At 41.0% G+C, this 23,125-nt stretch overlaps 1 protein-coding gene across 1 annotated transcript; it reads left to right on the forward strand.

Annotated features, from left to right (window-relative positions):
* Positions 1-84: 84 nt before the first annotated feature.
* ids (iduronate 2-sulfatase) lies at positions 85-18,910 on the forward strand. The gene is made up of 13 exons (XM_034093554.2): positions 85-209; positions 4,052-4,188; positions 4,272-4,449; positions 6,377-6,465; positions 7,937-8,137; positions 11,315-11,485; positions 11,697-11,823; positions 12,902-13,072; positions 13,354-13,460; positions 14,125-14,241; positions 15,960-16,070; positions 16,841-16,966; positions 17,054-18,910. The coding sequence occupies exons 1-13, from the start codon at positions 134-136 to the stop codon at positions 17,123-17,125; spliced, it is 1,683 nt and encodes a 560-aa protein (XP_033949445.1). The 5' UTR covers positions 85-133; the 3' UTR covers positions 17,126-18,910.
* Positions 18,911-23,125: the final 4,215 nt, after the last annotated feature.

The following is a 23,125-nucleotide window of genomic DNA, read 5'->3' on the forward strand; positions in this document are numbered from 1 at the left end:
GCCTTGGGGCGGTGCAACTGCTGAGTGGACCAATTAAAACATTTAACGAGGTAATAAGGAAGTTATTTAAAGAAAACACGGACACGCTCATTTGTTTGGATACCAGACACTGAAACCTCTCCACTGAACCGAAATGTACAAGGGTTTCCGAACATGGATTTTACTGCTGGTTTTTCACACACTGACAGTTGCTGTTTGGGCAAGACGAGGTAACGTTTCATTTGTACCAAGAACATTTTGAAAGCTAGACAAATTGCATTAAACAGGTTGTCTGATTTATTTTCTTTGTAGGCAGATTCATGAAAGTTGTGTGTGTTTAGGAAACGGTCAATTTGTCTAATCTCTAGCTCACTAGTTCACGGTTATTGAGTGGTTAATCGGTTTGTTTAGTGTCTGTAGCTACTGTAGGCTTATTTTAATTTAAGTAATTTAATCATTAATTTAGTTGGAAGGAAAGTGTCTGTTTCAGAGGCGGATTTAGGATTGTAGGAGATCCGGGGCTTAGCCCAGGAGTTGTTGGGTTGGGGGGGGTGCAGGGGTACAGTGCTGGGGGGTGGACCGAACATCCTTTAGGGGGGTCGTCGCCTCCTCTCGGGGGGTCCGGGGGCATGTTCCCCTGGAAAGATTTTTTTTTTAAATATTGAAGTTGAAAGCATCAATCTGGTGCACTTTGAGAGCAACATTAACCCTAAAAGCGGACAAAAGGCACTGGAGAACACTCATTAACACCCTTTAATGAAGCAAACTAATGCCTTAACTCACTCAAATAGTCAATTACTTATTAAAGGAATGGTATGCTCATGACACTCATTTTTTAAAAATTATCATCCGATAAAACAGACCAGTCTCTGCCAGTCTCTCTTTTTTTTTTTTTAATCCGATGACATTATCAGTGATTTTAAACTGATTATATACCGAAATAACATCAACACTGTGGGCGCCGCCATTTCCCGGACGTGACGTAATCCATGCGTTTGGTTTTCGAAGACACGTTGATCTCCATGTTATTTACTGTAGTTTCTCTATTCAAATATGCCTCACTGTATCGCGAAATATTGCCATAATTCGGATAGGAACAATCCACGGAATGCTCGGTTCCATCTGTTGCCAAAAGGTAAGCATAAGAAGTACATTCGGAGGCAGTGGCTAGCGAAATGTGGCCGGCCCGAACCGAGAGATTTACAGGCTCATGTATGCAGCGAACATTTCACATTTCCGGACGACTACTCTGAGAGTATGATCAAACATAACATGGAACAAGAACAACCATTACTCAATGGAGATGCAGTACCATCGGTCTTTCTGGTGTAATCACCGACCAGGACACCAGTTCGGCCAGTAGAGAAATCGCCCTCTGCAAGTGTGAAGCGACGGAGGAGCAGAAGTAGTGCTCGGAGTAAGAATAAGGTATGTTATAGCGCATTTCCATTGCAGCGGCTAGCCCCGTTTTAACGTCCAGGCCAGGACAGTTTTTGGTGGCCTTTCCATATAGCGTAGTACCGGCTAGTGTGTATTTCCCCCCAGTTTTTCCGGCCCCATAAAATCATGATTCTATGGCCAGGGACAACGAAGCTGAGTATGCTAAACTAGAGAGGGAATCGCTAGCAAGGGTGGTACTACATGCATACATATAGTATCTTATATCATCTTCCCATTATACACACATGCATTTCCAAACATTTGGACTACCTATGTTGCAAATGTATTATCTTTTCAATTTACACACGGCATCTATTGCACGTCTGTCCGTCCTGGGAGAGGGATCCCTCCTCTGTTGCTCTCCCTGAGGTTTCTCCCATGTTCCCTTTAAACTGTGGGTTTTCTTCGGAAGTTTTTCCTTGTACGATGTGAGGGTCTAAGGACAGTGGGTGTCGTATTGTCATACTGATATGTATGGATGAATTCCCCCATCCAATCTCTTCACATTGGTCAAAACTTGTTCCTCTGCTGACGAGTCCGAACTGAAATACTCCACCATATTTCCGTGTGTTGACAAAGTGAACGCATGGATGATGTCATGACCATCACGTGACTAGTGAAAATGGCAAACATGGCGGCGGCCAGACGGAATATACAGGTCTTGATAAAAAAGAGCTATAAAATCATTATTTACCGGGGAATATCGCTGATTTCTTCAGGGTATGGTTTAAACATAACGTTTCACTAAATACTGAAGTCTTGATTAATTATCTAATGAGTGGACCATTCCTTTAAGGTGAAACGAATGTGCGTAGAGTTTTAAAGGATGCGGATAGTCTCACCTTGATTCTGGCGCATTGCTTATCGTTTTATAGATCTATTCTCATCCACCATCTTTGTTTGTGATGTAAAGAGTGTAAGAGTCACGTTTCTGAATCGGACATTCTGAGTGGATGCAGTCACAGCCAATCAGATTCAGAGGGTTGCCTGTCAGTTCTGTTGTCATGTGTACTGAAACGAGAGCCGGTATAATTCCACGCGCGAAAACAAAATGGAATACGTTATTTTAGTGTCTTAAAAGTAGACTGAGGTATGAAGGGTTAACTTTACATTTTAGGATAATGTGTAGTCATGTTCTGTATACATACTAACATATAAGGGTATACTTTGTGTGGTTAATCCATGTTTATGCTATAACATTAACGTTACATCACTCTTTTTCACTTCTTACTCAGTCAGCCAGAGTGCAGATATCACCATTAGATTAACAAACCTGAAACATCATCCATTTCTTCACTGCTGGTGATGACATTGTTGTCTGCTGCTGATACTGCTGCTGCTGCAGCTTGTGGCGCCTGTTTCGATGACAATAACTTTCTAATATCCATAACTGTATAGGCTATTAGCTTAAAACTCGTCAGGCACTAGGAAGGATCACTTCTTCTTCAGGGCAGGCTACGCAGTACGCAGGCTAATGTCCCACAGTGGCTGCCTCTCTGGTGGACTCCGGTACTGCACATTACTCCCGAGACGTTTAAAAAAAAAAAAAAAAAAAAGTATTTGAATTTTTTTTTTTTAAAGTGAAACATCCGGGGCTTTTCAGAAAACATCCGGGGCTTGAGCCCAAGTAGCCACCCCCTAGCGCCGCCACTGGTCTGTTTTAAAGGTGACATGTCATGCTTTTCCGGTTATTGCCCGTCCCCTTGTGTGTTATGAAGGTTTTTATGCATGTAAACGGTCTGCAGAGTCAAAACCCTCAAAGTACACCATGTAGGGAGTACAACTCTAAAACAGGAAATACCTCCCCAAAACGCCTCGTTGGAGATACGTCACTGTCCATTTGATTCTTCCGGGTACATCATGATGTCATGTCGTCCCCGGAACGAAATGGACCAATCCGTGGAGCCGTTACGTTACGTCCGCGGAGCCGTTACGTTAAGCCCCCGCTGATTGGTCCAAATTGACCAATCCACGGACTTCCTCACACTCAGTGCATGCAGCTCTGCTGATTTCTCCTCCCTGGCTGCAGGCTGATAACAGACAGTTGGGATCGCAGCGAAATTCTCTCTGCAGACCCATTCTCACAGCGTTTATCAACCTTTTCTTACTCAATATCAAGCCACACTTATTGTTTTTACTTCGGCTGTGACTTTGTGTGTGCTCAGGGTGAGTTTGGCTGTGTATCGCTAAACAAGGAAATCACACCTCCACGGAGCTTAGCGCGATTCACAACGTCCCGACCAATCAGAGCACACTGTGCTTACAGAGGGGGGGGGGGGGGGGAAGAGAGTGAATACACATACTTTACAGAGATGCTGTATGCGAAACCAATCTGAGTTTGGAAAATTGCACCGTATAAATCTATTCTAGTAGACCACAACAACGGAATTATGATCAGTGGAAATGGCCATGACATGGGACCTTTAACTTATTTTTGTGCTATTTAAATTCGTCACATTTAGTTTTGACCAGGGTAATTTTAACATGCTTAAAAGTCACCTAGTATTCATTTTGACATGATTTTACTCCTACCTTCTATTACGTTTAAAAAAATGCCTGATTCCATACGGTTATTTTAAAACGTTAAACCAGTGAAAAACAATAATTAATTGTGGTGTTTTTTGCTTTTCAGAGAGGAGAAATGTCCTTTTCATAATTGCAGATGATTTGAGGACATCATTAGGCTGCTACGGGGACTCTCTCGTAAAATCACCAAACATTGATCAACTGGCATCCAAAAGCCAGGTTTTTCTCAATGCATATGCACAGGTCAGTTGGTGTTGGTATGTTTAATGTACAACATGTATAACCCCATGGGGATCTTATTTAAAAGCAGTATCTTCCTCTTTTAGCAATCAGTGTGTGCACCCAGTCGAACGTCCATATTGACGAGTCGTAGACCGGACACCACCAGGCTCTATGACTTCAAATCGTACTGGAGAGTCCATTCTGGAAACTACACCACCATGCCACAGTACTTTAAATCTAAAGGTTACTTAACCTTGTCTGTGGGCAAGGTATTTCATCCAGGTAAGATTATTCATATACAATATTTGGATAGAACTATAATAACTTTATAGGAATTGAGACTGTTGACCACCAAAACTGCCATAAGAAGCACATGTCTAATTATCTCTTCTTCTCTTTGGGTTTTCCCTTTCCTGTAGTGTGTCTTATAAAGGTTTTTGCTCAATGGTCTGTAAAGGCTAAATCCCTCCAGAGGGAGTTTCTCTTTTTCCAATAAATAATTGTATCCCTTACATGCCAAGCAAATGTATTATTTATTACATAGTCCCAATCTTCGTTAGAGCTGATTGTTTTCCATTTCAAATGGTGTTGTGCCACCTTTAGTTTTTCTTTTGTGGCAACAATATTTTTCTATTTTTTAAACAACTTAAATTAAATTTGTCACCATTTTCAATTAAATTAGGTTATACACAGCTCTTGTTGCACAATACATGTATATTCATCCCCTCAGGTATTTGGTTTGCTACCTGGACTTTATTTTTGAAATGAAACATCTTAAAGTCATTTCACTTGTACAGTTACGGAAGAGGATTAGGGCCACATGACTTTTTTTTTTTTTGGGAGGATTTTAATTTTTTTTTGTTCTGGGAAAAAAGTCAGAATTCTGACTTTAATCTCAGAATTCTGACTTTTTTCTCAGAACAAAAAAAATTCTTTGGGAGAAAAAAGTCAGAAATACCGGTAACTGTAGAACCAGCTTCAGTGAGAGATTTACACATTGCAGTAGGCAATTCCGCACAAGGATGACTGGAAAATTACAGCCCTTTTGCTTTGCTTTTTTTTTTTAATTATTGGTTGATCCACAAGATGTGAAATATAGAAACGGAACAAATATCTGCCTGTAATGTGCCAGTGCAATAACAATTATTAAAGTATCCAAAAATAAAAGATAGGTTTTGTTGCACACAACAATGCCTGCAAAACAGATGTTGAGACATAATACAACTTACCTTCAGAATGTCTTTCAGTATCAAAGCAATACTTGCAATCTTAGTAAAAAGCAAACAATTGTAATCATAACTTCTCATAACTAAGATAACTGGTAGAAGACTAGTTCAGTCTGTTTATATGCACATCTGAGAGTTGTGTGTGTGTATAGGGAAAGTGTATGTGTATCTACTTGTTTAGAAGAACCACCCAGTCCACCACTTGAAACTTTAACAAGACATTTGGAATCAAGGCAATGTGACACCTGAGTAAACATTTGATCATAAAACATTTTAAGCATTATTTTAAGATTATGTCTTAATTACTTTTTACACTAGTATAAAATATGTTCTAAATAAACAAGTATGCTTTGAACAAGGCACTTGCTTTGCAACTTTATATTCCAGTCAATGGTCAGATAAGGGGTTAGCTCCACATTCATGCTTTTACACAAGTTATTCACCTGGGTAAGTGGCATATCAATTTACAATTTACACAAAAAGTAAGAGGGAGCAAACAGTACATTGTATTTTACAACTGTCTGTTTCCATATAAGAACAATGAAGCATGCAACTGTTCTTGTTTGAATCCTTAAACATCTTAGCAGTATTAAAAGGTCTTGAATTACATGAACAAATTACATTTCTGTCAAGTCAGGTTTGTGTTCTGCAACTGGAGAATATGTAATGTAGTCAATATGCAAGTTTGTTGTAGTTTGTGAACACACCAGAACACAAGTCAGAATTCAGAAGTCGGAATTCTGGCAGTTACCGGTATTTCTGACTTTCTCCCAAGGAATTTTTTTTTTTTTGTTCTGAGAAAAAAGTCAGAATTCTGAGATTAAAGTCAGAATTCTGAGATTAAAGTCAGAATTCTGACTTTTTTCCCAGAACAAATTTTTTTTTTTTTTTTTTTAAATCCTCCCAAAAAAAATATTCATGTGGCCCTAATCCTCTTCCGTATACAGTAGTTAAATTGTTTGCGTTGTTTTTTTATTCTTTAGGTATTGCTTCTAACCACTCGGATGACTACCCCTACAGCTGGTCCATCCCTGCCTACCATCCAGCTTCATTCACATATGAGAAAAAAAAGGTTTGTGAAAAGGAAAACTGGATAAAAAGTTAAATTGACACACATGCAATTAAGTCAGTTATGTGTCTGAATTAGCACTCATTACAATTATAATGGAGCTTAACATAATATCAGTGATATATGCACCATCCTTTGTTACCGAAAAATTATTCTAAAGGGGTGGGGGTCAGAAACTGAGAAACCTTCATCTCCCAACCCAGGAAATACTAGCTACTAACGGCTGTTTGGGGAACAGGGTACAGAAAAGACAAATTAACTTGACCAAGCAGGTTGATTTGAATACACGTACTGTTACACCCCTTAAGTGTGTGTGTATATGTATATGTATATGTGTATATGTGTATGTGTATATGTACAGTATATATATATGTGTATATGTACAGTATATATATATATATATGTACAGTATATATATGTACAATATATATATGTACAGTATATATATATGTATGTACAGTATATATATATGTATATATATATATGTACAGTATATATGTATGTATATATATGTACATATATATGTATATATATATATGTACAGTATATATGTATGTATATGTACAGTATATATATATGTACAGTATATATATATGTACAGTATATGTATATATGTACAGTATATGTATATATGTACAGTATGTATATATGTACAGTATATGTATATATGTACAGTATGTATATATGTACAGTATGTATATATGTACAGTATGTATATATGTACAGTATGTATATATGTACAGTATATGTATATATGTACAGTATGTATATATGTACAGTATGTATATATGTACAGTATATGTATATATGTACAGTATGTATATATGTATATGTACAGTATATATGTATATGTACAGTATATATATATATGTACAGTATATATATGTATATGTGTACAGTATATGTATATATGTACAGTGTATATGTGTACAGTATATATGTGTACAGTATATATGTGTACAGTATATGTATATATGTACAGTGTATATATGTACAGTGTATATATGTACAGTGTATATATGTACTGTATATGTACAGTATGTATATGTACAGTATATATGTACAGTATATATGTACAGTATATATATGTGTACAGTATGTATATGTACAGTGTATATGTACAGTATATATATATATATAAAAAGAAGGGTTAATTAAAAAAATACTATGCATGATTACAAAAATAATCATAGTACAATAAATTAAATAGAAAATAAAATGTTATATTAAATATTTCTAGAACCACCAAAGGTTCAAGATCCGTTCTTCTTTTATTGTTTATATTTATTGTGTTATGTCAATTGTATTTGATTGCCTTCTCTTTTTTTTTTAAAAAGCACTATCAATTAAGTGTTTATTATTATAAATGTGGGATTAGTTTACCAGACAGCAGAAACTGAAGCTTGAAAATACCTCTTGGCAGGAACTGTTCACAAACAGCACTTTGTAATTGACTTGTAAACCTTGCGTACAGATGTGTAAAGGAGAGGATGGGAAACTCCACGCCAACCTACTGTGTGCAGTGAACGTGACGCAGCAGCCCGGGGGAACCCTGCCCGACATGGAGAGCACGGACGAGGCCGTGCGGCTTCTGAAGAGTCGGGCCAGCGATGACAATCCTTTCTTCTTGGCTGTGGGCTTTCACAAACCACACATCCCCTTTAGGATACCACAGGTACAGGACTTAATATTAACGTCTGTAAGACCCTCTGTTCACTGATGGAGATGGAACATCAATAATGGCTAAAGAGGCCCTGTTGTGTTTGCTGTTTTCTCTTTCTTGTAGTGTGTTGTGTGTTTGTGTGTTAATATGGAGGTTCTCTCCTCTAAATAATAGTTTCATCGCAAATGTTGTGATTTGAATCGGCGTGGAAAATGCTGCTTTGTCATCCCAATCTGAAACGCACATTTGAATCATAGTGGCTTCATTGTGTGCGTGTTCATTACACGGCTCATTGGTGTGCAGTGCATGGAGGATCATTCTCCTGTCGGATGATCACATGCTGTAGATATGTACGGCTACAGCATGTGATCATTTGCAATAACAGCCCATGATGGAACGGAGGCCTCGCTTCCCTCGCAGTGGGTGTTTGGTGGTTCCTCGTTCTGGATTCTAGTAGGTAATAGGAAGGAGACACTTCTGTTGACAAAACAATGAAATGTATTGTTCCCCTAAGGAGAGTTGTTTTGGACTCCGTTTTGCAGTTCAACAGAAGATGAACACAGACAATAACCTGTTAACATATACATAGTTTGCAAATACACAGGTACACAGACAACATACGGCGATTTCTGTTGGCACTTTGAACACGACAAGAATAGTTCTGCATGCAACTATTCTTCTGGTGGAATCTCTGTAACCCTGCTCTATGAATACGGAGATTCCCTGGACTGAGGGGTGGAGTCCACTAACCACTAAGCCACAATCGGTACTTGTTGAGTGGAAGAGTGAAGGTCATTTTCCTGCTGCGAGACGCAGGGTTGCTTCACAGGGTTGTTGTGGACAAACGCTCATATGTTGGAGAACCATGGCCCTTTCTCATTTCTCTAACTCCCCTCCTCGACTCCTATCCTCGATACTTAGTCCCGCCCACAGGAGATGCGAGCGGAGGAGCCGAGGAGGGGAACCGAGGAGAGAGGAGGGGAAGCAGCAGGCGGTTAGAGAAATGAGAACTCCTCTCCTCTGAGCGGTCATTTTAAAGAGACGTCCATCAATGATGACAGGAGGCAGCAGCCCTCTGTCTGACGGACAGATGTGTTCATGATGACTTCTATATTTACTTTGATTCATTCACAGTGCGGTATAATGAGACAATAACAGGCTACAGATGCGGGGACACACACACATATATGTATATAAATATATACAATTTCAGAATCAAACAGAGCACTCATAATAACGTAACACTATCAGAGACTGGATATATCCCCCCCCTCTCTCTGGTCGCTACAATGAGGAAAATAAATTACGCGCCAAACGTTTTATTTACAAGTATTACAAGTAAGCAGAGGACACCAAACCAACTGAGACCTGTCTGTCCACACACTGTACAACACACACCTACACACTGTACCACACACGCACCTACACATAATCAGGCTACAGCCGTTGTGTATTTTATTGTGAAGCACTAAATGGTCTTAGAAAAATATGGACTCTTTGTTTGTAGATATCTACTAAATTAAAGCAAATAAAGAGAGTCGGCCTGTTCTACTGAGTGATGTATATTTTACACACTGCTCTGCTTTCTGCACGGACCTCACAGCTGTTCTCTCTGGAAACATCGCGACACGATGAAAGCAGTTTCTAAAATAATATCCAGGGGATGCATGCAGAGCTGTCATTGGCTGAGATGAGTCCGGCCGTGCGTCACGACTCTTTGAAACATCTCTGTTCCCGGAAGTGCATCCACGAAGGAGCCGTGGAGGACCCATCAGTGTATCCTCGGTTAGAGCTCCTCCAGAGAGCCTCCTCGACGCTCGGTCCTCGACGTGCATTTAGAGAAATGAGATGTCCTTCAACATGGCGCGCTAAAATTCATTTCCGGGTCACTACCGGAGGGTCGAGGAGTCGAGGAGGGGGATTTGATGAAATGAGAAAGGGCCCATGACTCTCACAAGCCCGGCGTCTGAGGACAAGATGGCAAAGTCTGAGAATGAATGATGGTGCGTACATGGAGGCGAGAGCAGTATATAAGTTCCATAAACACACTGCTAGCCTGGGTTTAAAAGGAACACACAATAAAAGGTTTTCCCTTTCCTCGAGTGGTACACAGGTTTTCGTGCATGTAAATGTTCTGCTAAGGCTAAACTCCCAAATGCACCCCCCCCAAATGGAAACGGCTCCATTAGACTCTTTACTTCCGTAACATAGTAAAATCACTATGTAACATTGCGCTTCTATTGGTTAGCACTCCAACACATTCTATGTGATAGGCAAGGGGGCGGGACATCTTTAAGCGGTTGACCAATCACAACCTGGTTTCAGACAGAGGGTGAAAAGAGGTGCTGCAGCATGAGAGATGGAACCTCTGGAAAAGAACACTAGAGACAGGCGCTGTATGTGAAGTGAATTCAAAGAGGACTGATCGAGATGCAAGTTGGCGTGAAGGAAGAGCAGAGCGTGATGAAGTGGAAGTTGAATGAGGGCGGAGACGGACTGAACGGAGACGAATGGCAGCGTGTCGAAGAGGTTTCTCACAAAGTGTAAGTTGAGAGATGGAAAGAGGAAAAGGTCGAGCCAGCTTTCCGTCAGCGTGATCTATGTGCCTCGTGATTCACTCCGTATTGTCTGGAAACGCACAGCAATCTCAGTCAGAGTGCAAACTAATGCAAAAGCTGCTACCAAGATGAAAGTCAGTGAAGATGAAAACATCTTGGAACATCCATATTTTCCAAACATGGGACGCAGTTTCGTTTTTTTTGCATTGTTATTTAGCTTGGAAAATTCCATGGAAGCAAAAACCACGTGTAGCGGATATTTTTCCTTAAACAAATCCAAAAATGATCTAAAATCAAACTAGGCGAGGTCCGAGGCGCAGACAAGCGAAGGTTACGCAGGATAAAGTCCCATTTCCAGACGATAATTAGTTTATAGTAATGTTTAAAATAACAAATGTCTTACTGATGCCCAAACACTCTTCCACCTGTCTCCAATACATATCAAATGGCCCGTTGCAAAGAAGCATACCCGACTACTCTACTGAACTAAAATAATGTCAATAATATCTCCATTTACTGCAAAGCGGCAATAAAAGTTTTAGCAATTAAAAAACCCAAATGATGGATATCTCTTACACAAGAGGGCTATCATTCTGTACATCCAGCCGTCTCTGTTGCTTATGTATTACAGGAGTACCTGAGTCTGTATCCCATTGAGGAAATCACTTTGGCCCCTGACCCCGATGTCCCTAAACTCCTCCCACCTGTTGCCTACAACCCCTGGACAGATGTGAGGAGGAGGGACGATGTCCAGCAGCTCAACATTAGCTTCCCCTATGGACCCATCCCTAAAGATTTCCAGGTTTGAACTCTTTGAGCCATTTTTCCGGGGTAAAGAAATGAAATCTAGTGAACCCTCTGTAAATGACCTATCGATGCATAATCTGTCCGTATAATGTCGTCTGGTTTGTATCCAAGTCAGTAAAGCAGATCTGTGTGGAATCATTGTTCTCCAAATGTGGATGTTATTCAATGATCTTGATATTAAAAGTCCAAAATGACCTGTGTTCCAGCTGCGTATCCGGCAGCACTATTACGCCGCCGTGTCGTACATGGACGCTCAGGTCGGGCGGCTGCTCAGCGCCCTCGATGAGCTGCGTTTGTCCAACAGCACAGTGGTGGTGTTCACCTCGGATCACGGTGAGAACCTTTTCAATTCGATTTCTGGCCCAAATACTGACATGTTTTTTTGTTCTTTTCTGTAAAATAAAAAGTTCTAATGGCAGTTATCATTGCACAGTTTTTAGGAAGATTGTTTTACAGTTGGCTAGCAGAGAACTTATAGATTCTATAGTTTCCTTTATTAACCAGATTTCATTCTGTTTTCCCCTTTTTTTAATACCTTAAACAGTTTGTACATAATGTATTTATTAACACAACCTCATTGTATTTAAATGTGTATTTCAAAAAACTTTGTATATAGTTTCCAATTTGTATACATATGAATTTAGTAGGAAGTTATATTCTGTGGTTTATAGATAATCTTTATACTGGGATCCATATTAGCGACTATACTCCTGAAAATGTAAATAGCTAAGAGGCTAATCTTGGCTCTCGCTGTGATGCCTTCCAAAATAAAAGTCTGTCCTGAAGTTAAAGTTTTACGATTTTAACAAAGAAAATACACTAACAATAAACAAGCCAGCTCACCCTCTGTGTCATAAAATACAAACGATGTACAAATAATGATAATGGAAATAAAAAAGTTAGGCTAAATAAGCATATTGGCTCCTACATAAATATTTACTTTTTTTAATTCCTATTTTATTGTATTTTAAATTAACGTGCAATGCCTTGAAGACATGCTGGTGCGAAAAAACAACAATCCAATTTGGGATCAATAAATTAAATCTAATCTAAGTAAATATTGCAGATGTGTGGCAGTTGACTGTGCCACCACCAGATGGCAGTGTTGTAACGGCACATTGTGTTTTACTTCCTTTGGCTGTACTCTAAAAACCCAGCTCTTTATTGCCTTACCTCTTCTTTTTTTCAGACTTTGTGACTTGGAAACTTAATTTCTTTTAATGTCTCCTTCAGTGGAGGGTGCCGGAGGGAATCTTTTCCATGACCGCTTGATTTATACGCAGTGAAACTCAATGAAATGCCATCATTTTCAAATATTAGATGACTGGGAATCTAACAATGTGATTTTCTGTTGTAGATTAGCCGTCTTTGTAACACCTTTCATGATCTCTCTTGTTGTCTTTTGTTGCAGGTTGGTCGTTGGGAGAACACGGTGAATGGGCCAAATATTCAAATTTTGACGTGGCGACTCGAGTCCCCCTTATGTTCTACGTTCCTGGGGTCACCTCACAACGTAACTGGCGTGGAGAGTCTACCTTTCCTTATATTGATGCATTCAACCAATCACAGCACAGCTTTAACAGTAAGACTGATATTTCTTTATATTTTTGGTCTTAGTTCCTTTAAAAAACGTATTGATATGCCGACTTAAATGAAGTCTTTGATACACTTGGAGCTCTCTCTAAAGTGTTTCGACAGGGATCCACTTTGATATTTCCCCCGGTCAGTTTCTGCTTCAAGTGCAAATGCAATGATGATGAAACTTAAGAGCAGGGCGCCTGGGGAATCTTTGACCATATCTTTACTTTCATTTGCCCTCAGTGCTTTTTAAGACGTTCACTAATTGGCTGACCTCTCTTCCAGATGACAAAGTGATTAAGAACATGGTGGAGCTGGTGGATGTTTTCCCGACCGTCTCCTACCTGGCCGGCCTCAGAGCTCCGAAAGGCTGTCCTGATGTTTCCTTCCAGGTATGGAGCGATGGAAAGGAAGGAATGTGTTTATTTAGTTTTAAAATCCCCAAATTCCCTCTAGGGGGAGTTTCTGTCTTCTGTATACACCTGCATGCTAGGTGTATAGGCCCTGTGCGTGTGAGTGTTGTACTGTGTATAATAACAGAGGGGACTGAGTTTCCCTCTTGACGATATCTTGGATGCCTCAACCCTAAACAAAGAATCCAACCTGGAGAAAAGTCTCAAGTCCTTTCCCAGACATGATTTAGTGCAGTGTTTTGAATGGAAAGACTTGGTGAGAATGCATGTGTTTGGGAAGTAGTGAGCATTGGATGATTTGACAAGTTGTATGAGAGTAATTTTAAGGGGAAAGTTCACCTTTTTTAAATATTCATAAAAAATGTTTACAAAATAAAGCTCTTTGTAATTTATTCTTTGTAACCTTGGCAGAGCTCGTTTTTCTGTTGTCAACCTTTGTTGTTGTCTATTTGAATCAGTCATTTCCTGTTCACATTTCACTAACAGACCTTCAGGTACCTTTCTACAGATGGTTCAATGGCCTTGTATTAACACTACCAAACAGATTGAATGTAGAGAGGTAAAACACGCCTGATGTGAAAGTGATCTAACGGCCTCTGTCTTTCATTCCCTCTCCTCTCGGGTCTGTTTTTCTTGCCTTCAGGAGGAGTTGTGTACAGAAGGAGCCAACCGGGCCCACACCTTCCAACGCCCAGAGAGAAGAGAGAACGCGGAGGCGGTGTCGTTCAGCCAGTACCCCCGACCCGCCGACACCCCGCAGGTACCACACCGGAGTGTTTAGAAAAGCAAATTAAATAGCCTTCACGAGCCGTATAAAGGTTAATCATTATTGTTTTCCATCGTTCAGAAAGCAGGTGCGTTCTGTCAATTAATGTCACACGGTACCTTTTTAATGAAAGGATTTTGTAGATGCATTTAAAATGAGTGAAGGTCATGAGAGCTGTGTTGAACGAGCGTGGCTTGGCTCTCTGACCCGCTGCATTGTGCTGTCGCTCGTACGGAGCCGCCAGCAGGTTCTCTGGATGAACGGATCCAGAGGAGAGAGCTGCACCTGCTGCAGGTTCAACTCTGTACGGAGCCGCCTGGCAGCCGCACAGCAGCTCAGCCACGGGGCGCAGGATGAGTTGGCAAAAGCTATAAATGAGCACTGCAGAAAGAAGGGCCGTAACCAAAGTCTTTTTTATTGAGGTTTTTTTTAATGAAACTTCAAATGTCCTAAAAAAATGTTTTTTAAATATCCTCAAACTAAATTCTATATTTAAAGGTCCCATGTCATGCTTTTCCGGTTATTACCCGTCCCCATGTAGCGAATAAAACTCTAACACAGAAAATACCTGTCTATGCTGCCCCAGAATGCCTCGTTGGAGATTTTTCTTTTTCCATTTGTTTCTTCCGGGAACCGCATGACGTCATGATGGACCAATCCGGAGCTCCTCACACACCAGGAGGGGTGGGAACCTTTAGCGTAAATGTTCATCTAACAGGGAGTCCCATTGACTTGCATAGAGCTCCCTGAACGTTGGTAATAGACGAGTTGGGATCGCGGAGATGCTCCACAGACCCATTCTCACAGCGTTATAATAAACCTTTTTGTTACTCAATATTAAGCCACACTTATTGTTTTTACTTCGGCTCTGAGTGTTTGTGTGTGTGCTCAGGATGAATTTCGCGCTGTCTCGCCGACCCGGAAACCACACCAGTAAGCCAGCTCACTGAGCAGTGAGCCTCGCAACGTCCCGACCAATCAGAGCACACTGGGCTCACAGGGAGGGGGGGGGGGGGGGGCAGCAGCTCCAACAAGCTGTTTAGGACAGAGTGAATACACATACTTTACAGAGATGCTGTATGAGAAACCAATGTGAGTTTGGAACATTGAACAATATAAATCTATTCTAGTAGACCTCAACAATGGAATTATGATCAGCAGAAATGGCCATGACATGGGACCTTTAATAGTATTATCTGTGAGAGGCTCAACATCAACAAATATGGAATGAAAAAGAATATTTTTTTCCCAAAGGTGTGAATTTCTTTCTTTTGGTTAGGTTGGTTTTTCGTATGAATCTTTAATTTCAATTCATTATTTTAATTACTTTTGGGAACATGGTTTTTATTTCTAAATATTTTTTTCTTAATGTAAAAAAACTCTCTTTTAGATTTAAGGCATACAATAAGCTGTATTTTAATTAAATGTTTGCCTGTATGTAAAAAAAAAAAAGGACATTTGTATAGACAATACATGAAAATAAATCCTTTGCAGCCACCACAGAAATCTGAATCTACAAATGGTTTAATGCTAATATTATTAGTGTGGCCTAATCTTCTGTTACTCTGCAGGAATACTGGGTGTAAACAAAAAAGACATGTGAGATTTGAATGTCAACGATTTGAATGAAGCTTCAAAAAAGCCTGTCCAGCCCTCGCCAAATGTTCTGTTGCATTTTTAAATGCTTTTATGTTCCCTTGTTGTTCTTTTAGGAGAACTCTGACCTCCCTGACCTCAAAGACATAAGGATCATGGGCTACTCTCTGCGCAACTGGGACTACAGATACACTCTGTGGCTGGGCTTCAACCCCAACACGTTCCAGGTGGGTGTCCTGCCCAGCATGAGGCTCGCCTCTCACCAATGGCTCGCTCCTCCTCTGTCAACGTTTCAGGTTCAGGCTGGGGAGTTGTGTTTGGGTAACGGATCTATCCGTCTTGTCAGGCACAATAAACTGGAGACGTTTCCCACCACCGGAAGGACTGTAGTTCAGAGCCAGAATTGTTTTCAAATGTTTCCCAATGAGAACAGGGTGCTATCAAATGCAGCCTCCTTGTGAAAAAGAGTTGAACATTTTAAACCCTCAGCACACCACAATGTGTGTGCGTCTGCTTTGTGCGCTACAGGTTTAAAATGTTCAACTCTTCCAAAAACACTTGATGACAAAAGCCTGTTTTGATGGAAACTATCAGAACACAGATTAAAAAGGCAGATTTGTTGGAGCAGATTGGCCGGGCCAACGCTACTTTTGCTGTCGGTGAGTGGTTATACTTTTATCTCCATACGCAGATCATTTTTCTGTGACTGAGCCGTAATAGTCTTTTTTAATAACTTCTAATACATTTTTTTACAGGTTGAGTGGGATTACATTCAAGATTTCAACATGACACCAAGACATTAATAAGCACCAACAATTACTTCAATTAGATAGTACCAGTTAATGGGAGCATTTTAAAGGATATATGAAGAAACATATAAATACATAAGCAACAGAGTTAATGAAATGGTTGCAGCACAACAAGCTATGTGGACACAAAGCCTAACGGATTATATTTGTCTTACCCCCCCCCCCCCCCCCCCCGTCTCTCCACCCAGGTGAATGTCTCAGACGTCCACGCTGGAGAGCTGTACATGTTGGCGAGCGACCCCGGTCAGGATAACAACATCTACAGCGACGGTGACCACGGTGTGATGATGACGAAGATGACCAGACTGCCTCCTGTAAGTTTCTACTCCTTTTGAAACTGACTGGAACTATTTACACATTTGTTCAGTCATTTACTTCCTTGTGTTCTGACTCGTGTCTAGACCGTGAGTCTGCAGATGAGGATGAAGCTGCAGCTCCTCTACTTCTCAGCAGGGAGGAAGAGGAAGGCGTGATGCCGAGAATAAAACAACAAATGGGTGAATGGAGACGAGCACAAAGGGAAGATGGATGGATGAAAAACATCTCGAAAGGGAGAATGAGTTATATATTCATCTTTAATTAAGGCAGACTTGGTTTCATGTTATTTGGTAGCAGTATTCATCTCTCAGGTTGAATTCTTCAGGCTGATGTTCCTTGCTAAGAACTCGTGTGTTTCTACATCCATATGTTCACAGACACTTCCTTTTCCTGCTGCTAAACACAACTTCCTGTGTCTTTATTCCTGGGCCTCTTCACACCTGCCACTGACGTCTGTATTATCTCAATGAGTCAATTGTGAGAAGGAAGTGTCATTATAGTTGTGCTTGACTCAAGCAGCTATTAGATAGATGTCTGATTATCTACGGCAAATACACTTTTTTTTTTTGTTGAAGATGAGCATATTTGCTTTTCATTAAAGATTTGGATGAAAAGCTCTGTCTGTATGCTAAATATAAAGCTAGCTACTGTAGCAGGGATTTAGCTTAGCATAAAGACTGGAATCAGGGTGAAACGGCTAGTCCGTTAAGCTAATTTATTGACGCATTATATGTAGCAAGCAATGTAAAAATGACATGTTTTAGAAATAATGGGACTAAAAGCAACTATACCGTTTTTGTTGAGTAAAATGTTGCTTGCTGTTGGGGTTTAGCTTCCAGTCTACAGTATATGCTAAGCTAATAGCATCTGGCTAATGTTAAGCACACAGAAATGAGAGTAGTCTAGATTTTTCTAATGTAAATCAAATATTAGATTTCCAAAAATCTTTAACTATTCCTTTAATATACCTAAAACGTATGTCTAAACCAGGGAATCTTTTTTTCCCCCTAACAACTTAACCGAAGCATGAATTGACGGACACATCGGATTGGCTATGATATGATTACATCTAATTTACAAGCTGTTTTTCATCTAAAGTAATATTGAGGAAACCTAAAGAATTATCCCCTTTTTGATTAGCAGCGACACCAGTTTCTCTCCTCTCTATTGATCTCATCTTCCTTGGGTGTCATCTCCTCCCTTTGAAGTGCAACAGCTAAAAAGGACTCGCTGGTTCTTGTACCGTGGTGTTAAACTATATGAAATTTCTATTTGCACTTGCAGCTATTTGCCTCCCTCCTTGTAAACAGTCAGTTCAGATCAATTTGTGGAGCCAAAATGAAGTGAGTAAAAGCCACCCGTAATAATTCAATGCAAATGAAACGGACTGGAGCTACGTTTTACTGCCGGTCCAACGCATGAGCAGTTTTGCACTGTGGCAATTTCAGTAGGAAGCAATTTCAGTTTGAATTTCAGGTCCAACAATGAATTGAGGGGATTCGATCTGTCAATTTTTATTGTAGGCTGCACCGGCTACATGGTAATGGGATGCAGAGGAGTCATCAGTGTGCTTCTAACATATGTCAGGCACCTTTTTTTTCACATGGAATCTCTCTGGCTGGTTCTGTATTTCTCCCCCTGTTGACTTCATTGCAATTGTTACATACTGTACATAGTTATTTTTGTGTTGCTGTTCCTCCTGTGCCTGTAACAATGGTTATAACAGTTCTGCCCTGTACATACAGATAAATACTAACAATGGAAAAATGAGCTCGGTTTGGTTGCATCAGAGCAGCTCCGAGCCTGAGCTCCAGCATTCTGAAGGGAAAATAGAAAGTAAATGCTGCAGAAATAATTTAAAGCTCGGCAAGGCCACACTGTCAATATATTTATGCCTGATTTGATTAGTTTGTTAAATAAAAAATATTTTTTACAGCAAAGTTTTGCCTCTTTATTTGCTGACCTATGATCCTCCAGTGTGTACATGTATGTACAGTATCCCTGTGTTTGTCCTGCAGAAACCAAGCAGCCTTTCCACACACACCTGTTGCGATGCATTTGTGCTCTCCCACAGCAGGCGTGTAAAGGGAGGGAGCTCCTGAGGGACCCCTCCAGTCCATTCAGTGTTTTCTCTCCACCTCCCTCTGTTAATTCTCTCAGAGATGGAGCAGAGAACGCTTTGCTCTCTGGCTCTGGAGAAATTTGGACCAAACTGATTTTTTATTTTTTTTTCTAATTTGCATTTGGTTCCACAGTCAATCTGTCTGGGCAACACAAACGGTTAAAAGCCTTGTAATTGCATTTTGAAATATAGTATAAATTCAGTCTCATGCCTTTTGATTTTTTTTTACCGTTTTCAATTTCTGGGCAATCAAGCAGAACATGTGTGGGACTCGGCTTGAAGTGAAGTCTGAAAATGAAAAGTCAAAAATATCGAGACCAGGGAAACGCTTCACATCTCTCCCCTGCCAATTTCTCCTCTCGTAATAATGTATACTCTTTCATTTCATTTGGCTCTCCTCCTTCACACACATTTGTTTTTCCACAAGGGATGCATTTCGTTATGATTTTTTTTGTAATGTTGATTGGATCACTGTATTAAAAATAACATAGCTGTAGACTGGCCAAAGTTTAATGTAGTTGCTTTTTTTTAAACGAGCTGTGAACGCAACAAAGACATATTAGGCGCATTCACTCCGCAGTACTTTTCCCACAAAGGTTCATGAGAATTGAATTCATGAGAACCCTTTAGTTCTTATGAACTAACGGCCCGTCCACACTACAGCGTCGACAGCTTCAATCTGCCCATTCACTTTGAATGGGGTGACGTCACGTTGCCTCGCTTTTTCGCCGAATTGAATTGTGGGTAGCATAGCGGTTCGTCTCCACCGTCAGAATGTTCGCGCCAGCCAATCAAATCCCGTTTCGGAAAATCTGACGGCAGCTTCTACTGAAGCCTTCCGAGTAAATCGCCAGAACGCCGCACCTCCTCATCTCCACCGCTCCCATGTTTTATTTTGTGTTGCCATAAATTAGTCTCTCTGCGTTTCTGCGCTGGGCTAATGCTAATGCGAGGATAATAAAATGGCGGCTTCACAAAACTTTTTGGGAGTTTTACGGGGCGTGGTTTGCATTCCGCCCAGCCAGACATAGGAACCTTTTTCTCCCACGAAAGGGAGAAGGGTCTAGCTGCAGCCGCGGCCAGTACACGGCGGTACACGACACGCCCACCTGACACGACACTACGGTGGCTGAGAAGGGTCTAGCTGCGGCCGCGGACAGTGGAGGTTGAACCAAGCCCCCAGGAGTGCGCCGGAGTCTTGTGGCCAAACGGCGGTACTACACTTCCTTTGTGGTCTCTAACTCGTTGGATACATTTTTTTAAACTAAATAAACTACCCAGTATGAACGTTCCCGGGTAGCAGTTCTCTTCCCTCCCTTCAATCTAACCCTTCCCTTCCCCCCCATCATAACCCTAACCACTCCCTACCTTTTTACCTAATCCTAATCTTCCTTCCTCCCTCCTAAACCTAAACCCCAAAACCTCTCCTACTGTAAGAAATTAAAATCAATGTTTATACTACATGGGCTGTATGATGTAAATCTCGTCAATTCGCTTTTAACGGTGGTGCCTCTCAGCCACCGTAGTGTCGTGTCAGGTGGGCGTGTCGTGTACCGCCGTGTACTGGCCGCGGCCGCAGCTAGACCATATTGACGAAAGGGGGTAAAAAGGTTCTCATGAACTAATTTTAGTTCCTTTTGGTGTGAACCATAGACTGTATATATAAATGGACGTAGGGTCCGTGACGTCACCCATAGGATTCTGCAGAGTTGCCGAGAAGCCCTTAGTTGGCGGAGTCGGCCACTAACGGCTCGACTGCGACGTCAGAGTCTAATCCCGCCTGCTCCAAATAAGGGCAAAGAGGCGGAGCCGAGGCGGGACCTGCTGCCTCCGAACTGGAAGTAAACAGAGCTAGCTCAGGCTAAGAAGCTAAGCCAACATGAAATACATGCATACCAAGTTACTGCTAACAGTGTAGTTCCCCTATATAAACGTTACATTCATAATCAAATGAGACAATCTGCAAGAGAATTAGCTATATTTTGTTATTCTTAATACTTGTCATTCACACGTTGAGAAAAGACGGACTCCACCGCCCGGACCTAACGGAGCCGCAGTGGGCTAGCTCCGGGACGCCGGCTGGAGCTAGCCCCCTGCGGCTCCGTTAGCTCTGGCGGCCACCACTGGGATAATTGGGTCCCCTATTAACATTTGCTCCCGTTTAGCATTATGGGCGTCATAGCCATAGACTATAAAAGTCTTACCCAAGGCTGAATCATAAACTAAAATGTATATGTATGCATAAAGGGTTACGCCCTTAGCTGGCTAATAAGTAACAAGCTAAGCTACCAAGCACACAAATACCTGCGAACGGGGTTAACATGTATAATATTATCATTTTAGACTTCTTGGAAGTTCTGTTTGTACATTCAAGCGCACAGCACGACATTTTAATTGTCTGGTATTTGTAACAATATTCCCTAAAAGGCACAATCACCACGAACACGGCTAAAGCTAAAGGGTCAAGTACAGTACTATGACTAACTAACGTTGTAGCCTCTATGGTTGTAGCCTAGCAGAGTGGACAAGTTGCTGTTAGCTGACAGTGAGGCATGTACGTGTCCATCAACGTGACCACGCCCTAATTTATGCAAAAACTTTAAGACCTAATATAAATAAAAGGGTCGTGTTAGAAAACAATTCATAATCATGAAGGTGGAATCTAACTATATCGATAATAATATTTATTGCATCCATGGGTAGAAACATGTTTTTTTCTGCTGTAAAGTTGAGCATTTTAACATGGGGGTCTATGGAAACTGCAGTGTGTGGCACTTCCGTATTGGCTTCCCGGCTGTTCCCCAGAGTTTGCACCCTTGGTGTGAACGCAACATTTCGGAACTATATCGGAACTAAAGTGGGAAAAGTACTGCGGTGTGAACGCGCCTATTGCCTTTGAAAGTATCCCATGAAGTTATTTAACACAAGAACACCACCGGCGTTCAGTGCTATGGAGAGATGTTTCATTTACTATTCCACGTTTTGGCAAATACCGCCAGGAAGAGCACTGGATTTTTAAGCAAATTTGACTGAGTGGCTCTGTCTGTCACGTGACAGCATAAACACTTTTCCTCATAGACTTAGTAGACTAATGTTTTAGGTAAATCATAGTGCTTTTAAACCATTTAAGTCCTAAAATGGGGGGGAAAAAGCACTTCAATAGTAAGAATAAGTTTCCCTCCATATATTTTAATAAGCCGAGACGGAGCCGCATGGGAGTCATATCGAAAGAAAAACTTCATTAGCTTTGTGCACAACTGAACCTCTTTAATAGGGGACCTGCCCCGAAGCTGTATCCAGTTATATACGTATACATAAATGACGCAAACACTAATGCAAAATACAAGTATTCTTAAGTACAATACCCACTCTCCTTTTAGCTCTCCAGCACCTCCTGAGGGAAATATCTCAGTATTCAGCTGTTCAATTCTCCACCATGTTCCCTAGCTAGTTGCTATAGCTAAAGCTTTTTCAGCCTCAGTTGCAGATGCAGCTGTCAGAGCTTTTATCTACTCTGCCTGAATTCATATTGACCCATATTTCTGCCCCGGTGGTTTTATCAAATCAATATTTATTGTCACAAGCAGTGATCTCTGACCACGTTCAAATTGATCTAATGGCAATTACATTACTGTTTACCTGCTGTTTCCTCTCCCTCTGCTCCTCCCCTGCTGCCCTCTCTTTTTCTCACTCTCTCTTACCTGCTCCTTCCCTCCAATCCACTCTGTCTTTGTCTCACTCTCATCGCCTATCATTATGTTTCATACACTAGTAATCGCATTACAGCTATGGGCTCATATTCTGGCAGGTCACGCTGCCTTTCTGTTAACGTTTCCGACATACACAATTACATTAGGGAGAGGAAGAGTGTAAAAAACGCTTTGCTCAGCTGCATCATGACTAGGGTTCGTCTCAAGCATGTGTGTGTGGGAATCCAGGAATAGTAAACAAACTGTAGAATACTCTGTCTCCCAAGGACTTGAAGAAGTGGTTTCAGAGTATTTCTCAGAGGCGCGGTTATTCACCAGAGATT

Source organism: Pseudochaenichthys georgianus, chromosome 10 (genome assembly GCF_902827115.2).
Source record: "Pseudochaenichthys georgianus chromosome 10, fPseGeo1.2, whole genome shotgun sequence".
In the NCBI taxonomy this organism is placed as follows: domain Eukaryota; kingdom Metazoa; phylum Chordata; class Actinopteri; order Perciformes; family Channichthyidae; genus Pseudochaenichthys; species Pseudochaenichthys georgianus.